The sequence below is a fragment of the Chaetura pelagica genome, unplaced genomic scaffold, assembly GCF_000747805.2.
Source record: "Chaetura pelagica isolate M959 unplaced genomic scaffold, ChaPel_1.0 scaffold630, whole genome shotgun sequence".
NCBI classification, from domain to species: domain Eukaryota; kingdom Metazoa; phylum Chordata; class Aves; order Apodiformes; family Apodidae; genus Chaetura; species Chaetura pelagica.
Genome location: NW_009951855.1, coordinates 850,545 through 860,763, shown reverse-complemented (window position 1 = coordinate 860,763; position 10,219 = coordinate 850,545). Strand labels below are relative to the sequence as shown.

The 10,219-nt window shown below is 35.8% G+C and overlaps 1 protein-coding gene across 1 annotated transcript in view; it reads right to left on the bottom strand.

Moving 5' to 3' along the window:
- Positions 1-10,219, bottom strand: part of CACNA2D3 (calcium channel, voltage-dependent, alpha 2/delta subunit 3) — a 366,879-nt gene that overhangs the window by 85,918 nt on the left and 270,742 nt on the right. The window contains exon 18 of the mRNA XM_009993350.1: positions 1,633-1,716. Within this exon, the coding sequence (XP_009991652.1) occupies positions 1,633-1,716 (84 nt within the window). The remainder of the gene's footprint in view (positions 1-1,632; positions 1,717-10,219) is intronic.

Genomic DNA, 10,219 nt, shown 5'->3' with positions numbered 1-10,219 from the left:
GGGGGGGGGGGGCGGGGAAACAAAGCAAAGGGAAAGAATAAGAGAAAAGCCATGAAGGCTTAAATGCTGTGCTTAACTACAGCAATAGTATTGGATAGGAGACAGGAAATTTTAAAAGGTCATTTTCATGGGAACGGGTTGAGTAATATGTGATCAAAGATAAAAGAAAAGGTAAAGTATAAAATATGAAGTCAATGTGATTGCCAATACTGTTGTAAGCTTCCAGGGTATATGAAAATCTAATGAGGAAGCCTTCAATAGTGTATGCATAGAAAACTGCACAAAGTTATACAAGAAATACTTAAAAAAGTTTGAGTGTGCACTCCACAAAACTTTAAATAAGGAAGTAAGATGGTCTCCTAGGAGAGGATGAGAACAATCTATCACCTGGTGAAAGAGACATTGCTTAAAACATAAATGAACTGTTTCACTACTCACAAAGGAGGTGGAGAGCTGGAAGAATGTAAGGTATATATTTTGTAAGGGAGAAAGAAAATACAGACTTCTGTCAGAACAGGGATCAAGAAATTAGTACATCTGAAGACTGACAAGACTCCAGGGGCAGTTGTACGTGATCCATCCCAGGTTTCGGAAAGACATGACAAAGTAAATATGGGAACCTATAGTGGACATATTCAAAACTTCTCTGGAAAAGTAGAGCTATAAGAGACTTGAGAGAAGCTAACACAGTTCTGATATTTGAGAAGGGATTGAGGAGACATCTATGAAAAACACAGACATGCAGTCGTGACTTTGGCAGTGGGGAACTTATGGGAAAAACTAAATTACAGGACAGAAAGGGGAACACCTGGAAAGTTACGATTTAATTAAGGACAGTCAGCACGGATTCACACAAAACGAATCATGCCTAACAAATCAGATTTATTGAGGAAGTAACAGAAAGACCAGGCAAAGGTTAAGCCATGGACATAAGGAAAGCTTTTGATACAGTACTGCAAAAAAAGGCTAAGCCTGCAAGGTAAAAAAGAATAAGATAAAGAGTGAACTACAGAGTAGATGGAGCACTGAATGATGAGTGTAACTGAGAGGATTGTGTGTGTAACAGCTGATAGACACAGAAAGCATGCTTCTGCAACATTTCTGAAATACATTTCAGATGTCTGAAATTAAGTGTTCGAGTCAATCTGTGCTCTAAGCAGAGTTCAAAGAATCAAATTTTGTTTACTTCTCTGATACTTTTTGATTTTGCATGCTAAGGAAAATAGCTCACCTTACTTCCACTGATGAAAGAGGGATCTTGTGCAGAGTAGTTAAACTCATTCCTTCATTTCTGAGTTTCAGCAGTTGTGTGAGTCAGCCCTTAAGAGATACTCTATTCCCTTCCTTAGCACTAAATTGCTATCCAGCAAAAACACACAATGGGATGCATGGAGAATGTAAAGGTGATGAGCTTTACCAAAGATTTTAAGAGTCTGATTTTGTGGTATATGCATAAGTAAGGAAGAATCAATACAAAACAGTTATAAAATTCCGAATTAAGTAAAAGGGCTATTGTCCTTCCCTTCCTGAAAGCACTGAGATGGCCACTCTAATGACTACTTAAACAGTTTCCACGTACAGTAGTTGGATGTAGCAATGTCTTTTTACAGAGTTTTAAAACACATCACTTACCACATCATCTCTGTCTTCCCACTCGACCTCGGAAAGATCCACGCTACTGTAGTTGGGCTTTCTTCGTTTTTTCCCCTCTTCATACTGGCATAAAAAAAGGTGACATATTTAGCACATCCTGCTTTATTTGCACAAACATCTAGTGTCACAAGATTTGAAAAATCTGCTGACTGTATGCAATACACATAACAGCAGGTAGCTTAATTCCTACAAAGCACACCACATTGCTGCATAAATGTCAGCTGTGAACTAAAAATCTACATTACTTGTGATTATTTGCATGATCTCTTGCCATGATACAAAACTTTTCTTGATTAACACACTTCAAAGTAAAATTCTGCATTTGTACCTTCTTGTCCCTATATGGAAAATACGTGAGACCTTGATCTTGTAGTTTATGTTAAATATCTCAAACTAGCTTTTTCAGCTGCACAGGAAGTTAAATTTGCTATAATCTTATCAACAAAATGTTTACCCATTTCTCTTTAAACAAGATAAATGCAAGTCTTGTGAAGTATGATGTTAACACTTGCTGATACTACATTTTATCTACAACTTCATGGGGGAAAAAGTAATATAATAATGGTAATTTATAGGTTTTTATCACTTGTCACTGCTACACTGTAAATCGCACATTTAAAATAAATATTCTTTTGACAAATTGGGTTGACACTGATGTGTTTATAATGTAGGAAATTCTGCCCTCTGCTGAATATTTAAAATCAAAGACCCTACTAGTGTAAGAACAAAATGTTGCTCGGCAGGAGAAGAAAAGTGTATTCAGGAAGATCTGTGAATAAAGAACCCAACTGGCTAAGAAAAATGATCATAATATATTTGAAAAAAATAAATCTGAGAGAGGATTGGCATAATGGGAAATCTGGTCTTTTCTCTTTTACGATGCATATAAGTGGGAGGAAAAACCACAAGTCTTCCTATGAAGCATGACAAGAGACACTGGGATACTGCGAAAAATCCTCAAATTGCTTTTCTGACTCCCAAACCATACCATCACAGTAGGATAGACAATGCACCTGTAAGGCAGTATATATAGTTGATTCTCCTCCCTCAGGGCAGAACCAACTATACCATAAACCAAATCTGTCAGTGCTTGAGACAGCCAATTCATCACTGAAGCCAGTGGTGCAGGAACTTTCAATCACATTCAGCAGATTACAGAGAGGCCAAAGAAAAAACTTGCTCTCTGAGCATTAAGAAGGTTATTCCCATCCTGACTTTTTCCTCTCTAAATTTAAAAAATCTCATGGGAATCCCATAGTTGCTTTTGTAGACCACAGTATTTAAAAATAGGTATGACAAAATCTTCCTGAAGAAGAGCAAACTTTAAAAAAATATTGAATACTGGACCATAATCAAAAAGAGTTTTTGAGATATTGGTAGCACTGTAATGTTTCTGCCAGCACACTTCACTGATCCTCCTTAATTTTTGCTCTAAATAACGTGGATACTTTTCTACAGATTATTCTTTGTAAGTGCTGGTTTGGTTTGGTGGATTTTTTGGTAATGGGGGAGGAGCCCACTTTGTTGTCGTGTTAGACACAAGCCACAACAGTGTGGGATAACATCCTCAATCAATTCTCATTCTTCTTTTGAATAAAAAAAATCCGAACAACTCTGTTGGTGTGAGTCTTGACTGAATTCTGAGAATTCATGCAGAGGCAATTAAAGAGTACTTTCATGTGCTAGAATACACCATTTTTTAACAACAAGGTTATCTACTTCAGGGTTAATGCTATTCAACAGATGGGTGGAAAGATGTAAAGAATTTCTGCTTTCAGCACATACTTATACACTAGACTGTGAATTCAAGCAGCTCAGTGCTACAATTAATTCTTGCTATGTGACAGCCCTCATAGCCAAAGAGATAACTACATCCAAACACTGAAGTACATTTCACAAGCATAAAATATGACAGGATAATGTCCAGTTCATTAACAGGGCTTGATTTTTGTAGCTATGTTTTTGCAAGTCTTTCATTATGGCTGCAGCTCTATCAATATTATCCTTAAATTTTACAAGAAGTAACCATATCTGCTCTCTGTGGCTGCACCGATTAACCACACAAATCTTCAACCTGATTTAGTCATTATTCTATAGAAATTGTTTCAGTCAAGCTCTGAAATACTGAGAACTGAAAGGTGTTAAATCAAAGTTAGCTGGGATCATATGAATAGAGCAAACAGCTCCTGTACTGGTTCCAATGTTTAATTACATCCTTACAGATGTTGAAGAGCTTCTGGGCTATACTGCATTCTCAGACACATGTGCAAACCCTTACTTATGACAATAGGAATTGATCTGGTGTCTGACAGCAGAAGTTGGCTTCAAACCTAAGGCAAACCACTGGCGTCATATTGATTATTTGGTTTGTATTTATTTTGATCATGTAGATTCCACACCTTGCACTCAAAAAGCAAAAACAAAATCCAAAAGCAATCAAATGAAGAGCTGGATAAAACATCCCAAACTCTGCAGCAAAGCCGGAATTAGAAGCATCCATGTCTAAAAAATTCAGATAAGCAAAAAAACAGCCCAAATCCCAGTGATCAAGCAAGAGTTAGGCACTCTGTAAGCACTTGAAGGAACTGGAAATGCAATTCTTCAGCATATTTAGGACAGGAAATAATGAAATATTGAGATTCCTGACCCCTCATTCAGCTCTATATAGGGGCTACATTTTAATTGCCTACACAGTAATTAAATAAGTGAAGAGTAGATCTATGTTATAGTTCAGAAAAGGATGGCAGATAAAACAAAAACTAACTTAAAGCAAAAACAGGATACCAAAAATTATTTGTCTGTCAGATATTACCTTATTCACAACAGTAAATATACATATATTTATGATTATGTAACTAGGGCCTAAAACATAAACGCAAGTAGATACAATATAAAATACTTAATACTGTTCAATTGGTCATTCTTCTCTAGCTTATTTCCAGTTTTATTGCTTAACTAATTTCTTAGTAAAAGCTATTCATGCGCATCAAAGTAACTCACCAGGTTTTAAAAATGGCATTAATCTATATCTTTTTCTATGGTAGCAAACAATCTTTTATCTCTGAGACTCCTGAATTAAGTATAAAACACTGAGTCAAGGCTGAAGCCAAACCCTTCTGCAATATTACTATAAAGCATAGAAACAAATTATTAAGGCACCCACCGGGAAAGATAGAAACTAGGAGCTCTTCCAAATGACTCTGATTTAAGTAGATGAGGAAAAGAGTTAGATTTAAACTGTGTGCTGTTAATCTACTTTGGCCAGCATAACATGAGTGGTGATACTATATAGTAGTTAACCTCTGGGAAAAAAACAACCAAAAACTGAACATTTTTAAATATCTGGACTACAACACAAGAATCTTTTAGGCTGCTAAAAACTACATATTTTTGTTTGTGGAAAGAGCACAGGAAATTATTTTTTTGGGGAATAAGAATGAGCTTTATCTTACAGAGTATCTTTTATTTGAGGCTTGGCCAAACTCCTATAGCAAGGGATGATTCAAACAGCATGTGATATGTAACATTTAAAGACTGAATCACATTTTCCCACCACCCCCACTACAACCATTTACATGTGCCATTATTAAACCCTTTTCTTTGATATTTTCTTCCTTTTTTTTTTTTTTTTTTTTTTTTTTTTTTAACACAAGCAGTCCCAAACCATCTGCATTGAATATGACCTGCCACGTGTTTACAAAGTCAAAGTGTAGCAATCTGATCAGGGACAGAGAAAGCTACATCTTAACAGCTGCCAGCCTTGGGTCTAAGGTGATTGGAATTTCTGAGTCCTGCTCCATCTAGATAATGTAGACGTAGGAGAGAGTAAGTTGCTGTGATAGCAGCTTTGGAAGTATCAACAGATTTTAGTGCGCTTGACTAGTCACATTTGTGGAACCAACTGTGAGAAAATATTATAAAAGGAAAGTATCAAAAATGACCAAAAGCTAAAGAGGTAAAATAATTTCAAGAGAAAGTGCTTCCTTGCCAAATTACTACCCTATGTACAGAAGTAGGGAACCAGAAACTGAAAAAACCTCTCCAATTTCAAAACATAGCAACAATTAATTAGGTTTCATCTTTTTGGATTACTGCTTCAAAATTAGGATAATGCACTACTCTAAACAGGATTTGAGAATGATCCAAAATTTTTTATTTTTTTTATTATAAGACTTGAACATATGCAAGGATCTTTAGCTGACCTTCAATTCTACATAATTAAATACACAAAGCAACAGCATTTATAACTGTAACTTACATTAAACCCTCCCTCAAAGGCGTTCTTGTCCTCAAAGTTTGATAGGAACAGTTGAATGAACAAATATCAAAGGAAAAGCATCATTAACTATGATGCACACTCTTCCATATAGTTTTAAATAAATAGACTGAATACACTGTCATTATTGCAATTTCCTGGTCTAGTCAGCTCCTCAGGTACTTCACTTCCCTAAGATTCCAGACACTAATGTTACCACTTATTTATTGCCTAGTGTATTGCTGAGTAACGTAAGACAAACCTTGCAGCTGTAGGAATGGAAACTGTATTGAACCTATGGGGTTCAATGGCTGATCCTGAGACCTTATCCAGCCTAGCATAAATTGCTACTGAGGCACACTAATCCTTCCTCAGGTGACTGTGCAAGGAGAAAGTTTGGTTAACACCAACTTCAGGAGCAGGATCCTCTGTCACCAGTCCTTCAAACATGCATTCTTTGTTCTTTGTTCTTTGCATAGAATAAGGCAGGAGTATATTGCTGCTTCCTTTCCTGGCTGTAAGTGGGGTACATCCCTCAGTGAGGCACTTCCCCAAAAAGAGCCATGACACTCTTAGAGGTAAATATGCAGAAAGGAAGAGGAAGGGGGCATGTACTTCCTACTTTTCAGTAATGATTGTAGTTACTCCAAATTGCAAATTCTTTTAAATATGGATCAAGTCATTCAACATTTAGTCTAAAATCTTTAGAGGTTAAATACTATGGGACAAAGACAAGGTAATGAAAAACACAGTGAAAGGTCATGAGATGACGGGGGGAGAGATCACTTCAATAGACTGGTTCATACTTTGACATTAAAAAAGACCAAAAACAAAAAAAAAAACAAAACCAAAAACAAACCACCAACAAAGCAGTAGTGAAAAATTCCCTTCACTGCCTCACCTGTTTATATAGTCAGTTGCAGTAACTGAGCTTTCATTCACCATGTGCTACATAGCACCAGAACTTTCTGCCTGGGGAAACATGTGAAGCAGCATCCTATCTCACTGCAAATCACTGCTGCTTGGCTTTTGAGCTTTTCAATGAATTTGGATTTTTTTTTTTTCCTGCTCACATGATCCTGATTTATTTTTTGTGATACCTTTATTTCACAACTTGCATCTAGTTTGTGGCCTCAAATAATCTTTTATTAATCCGCACTTAATCTTGACTCATAGGTGTCCAGCCAGAACCAATGTTGCTTTCTATACTAAGCTCCTTATTTTAATATTAAAAATCAGTGTTAACATCCTCATTTTCTTAGGAAAATAGGAACAATTTCCTTTTCCAAGAGAGACTTTCCTGGCAAGTCTATTATTTAAGATGTTAATCCAGAAGTTCCTAGGTTATGGTTGGCAGTAAAAAACAACTATTTTGAACTGGGTTTTCATGCCAGACAGCAGTGAAAAACGGCCACATTATAAAATTTGCAGAAATACTGCAGAGAAAAGCTGACAACAGGAGTCATGTCATTTGCTAGGGAAAAGAGAATAATGTAATTATAAGTTTCCAGGCAAAGAAAAGGTAAGAACATTTAGATGTACCATGTACACTGAAGAACCCTTTAGCAAAGTAAAAGAAGAAAATAATTCTCATGCCACATGTATTTAAATTAGTCTACTTACACATTAGTCTACTTAATGTTTTTGCCTTACAAATGGTGCAGTAATGTTTAAACTGATGAAAGAAAATATGGAAATATGGTGAGGTAAAAGCAAATACAAAAACCAGCTCCATGTCACACAGCTACAGACTGGACAAGGAGCATGTCGGCTGAGCTCACATTTTCAGGTGGGTTGCAGTTGATTAGCAATGCAACATGTATGTGATTTACTCCACTGAAAAAAAAAACACAAAAAAACCCAAAAACAAACAAAAAAACCCCCATCACAAACCCTCTATTTAGGATTTTATTTGCATTCTCAGGACCTTATCATTTGGGATTATGTAAAAACTGGCAGCTGCTTATAATTATTTGGGGTTTGAGAAGAAATAATTAAGAACATCTGCCTTTATCTTAATACTACCAGACTTAAACCCCTGAGCTCGGTGATACCTAACTTCAAAGCTGAAAGCAAGGAATAAAAGAAAGCTTCACATATTGCTAACAAATTTTCAGTGATTCATTTATATGTACAACCAGTTATTCAACAGCCTTCAAACCTTTAATTATCTTTTAAATATATGTAATTTTGCACTTCTAATTAGACAGCAATTTAATGCTCTCACAGGGATTCAGATGGGCTTTTTTGAAATGTAAACTCCAATAGGAATAATCATTGGCATTCAAGTGATTGAATTCTTCAGTTATTTAAATGAACGTGAGGCATTTACACTGTTCAAATCATTTAAATATTCTGCTGTCAGCTACAGCTGTAGAGTTTTATGGAGTTGCTGAATAAAGCAAGGGTAAGTGTAGGTTATCTTGCGTTCCAGGCAGGGCTCCCCAGAGAGAGATGAGATTTGCTGCTTATGAAAGGCTAACGCTGCTTAAGTGGGGCATTAATGTTTCCCCCCAGACTTGGATTTCTCTGCTTTTCTGTATTGAGAGAAACACATTTTCTCAAAATTCACCTCTACAAATCACTTAATACTGATCTAGCAATCTTTAAATATTTCAGGTCCTTTACCTTAAGACGATACATAGTGACAGTCAACATCCTAAGTTTAAAATGGTAATTTAGCCAGTTAAAGCACTGATATATTTTCAGTGAGCTTTGATTTCTATGTGTAACTTTCCCTATTAAGATTAAGCAAATTAATTACAAATGTGCATAATTTTAAAGAAAGTAATGTATCGGTTAAATTGGTTTATAGCAATAAAAAGAGCATTTGTGTATATAGCCATTCAAAAAATCACCCTTACTAGCCTTCCAGAGCTTATACTGAGAGTTTAAATATACATCTCAGCCTTCTCAGAGATAGAGGATTTTGATTTAAACACAAAAATATTACAAAATTCCTAGTCATCATGGATCTTATTAGCTTAATTCACACGTCAGAACACATTCTTCATCTTACATTTATCAAAACGATGGTAGAATCTGAATCAAAGTTGCAATGTGATTCCATAACATATCCATTTGTAGTTAAATGTGCATTTTCTTTAATTAAGGAACTTGAACTCCTTGTTCAGGATCTTTGAGTATTCTAACCTAAATGAACCTAACAATTACTGAAAACAAAATACCTCTGCAGTCCCTAAACAAAAATAGAAGTATCATTGCCAACTATGAATCCAAAAAGCCACAGATTTCACAAAATCTACTAGAAGCTTGGTATTATTCTACGAAAACCACACAAATAGTAGGACTGAGAGACAACAATACAAACCCCTAATACCAGATACAACTCACAAAGGTGTCAATCTGACTACAGCAGACACTAATCTTTCAGTGATATTCCTTAATTTCTCTGTAATCCCACAACACTTCCGTAAAAAAACAAAACAACAGTTTTCTTCTGGCAGCAACATATAACAGACAAGATAATGACAGCTACAGTAACAAACAACCAGCCACAATTAATCTCGTGGTTGTTTTAAGTGTACGTAGAGAATATATATGATTTTATTACTCTTCCTTTACATTCAGTCAGCTCATTTCTTTGACAAACTGTAACATCGTTAAGACACACTTCGCATTTTAAAATTTAATGGAGTAGCATCTAAGCACACTGCAAGTGCTAAGAGGATACTGAAAAATAAGCAATTAAATCTCACATAACTGCTGCTGAGAAAAACTTTGCCTTTGTGTCCACAATTCAAGTAAGTATAAGGAGCCTCAGACACCAAGTTACTGCCTTGAAAAATCTCAATATTCACTTTTAAACTCCCAAACAATTAATTATCTCCTAAACAGTAAATCAGGGTTTTAAACCAAGTGAAAAACTCGAAATTACATCATACAATATAAAATATCATCTCGTGGAAAACAAAATACTACTCTGTAAAAATATGTATTTTTTTAAATCACAATGCAGCATATAGGAGCATTCTAAAACAACAATTAAAAAAAACAAAACAAAAAAACTATTTTGAAATCTCATTGCCTATAGTTTCTTGAGTTACCACTGGAGTGTGTATTTGGCAGGAATATAACGTGTAGGAACTTTTAAAACGTTCTCATCCACTTCGTAATTAAAAACAACACAACAAAAAGACTTTGAAATAGACCAGAAATACGACAGTGACAGTTTTCCATTGAAACTCTAGTTTGAGATGAGTTTCTGGAGACTAAAACTGTGGTTCTCACGGCGCTGCTCCCGCTCGCCCCGACGCAGCAGCAGCAGCAGCGGCACCTCCCGCCCCCTCC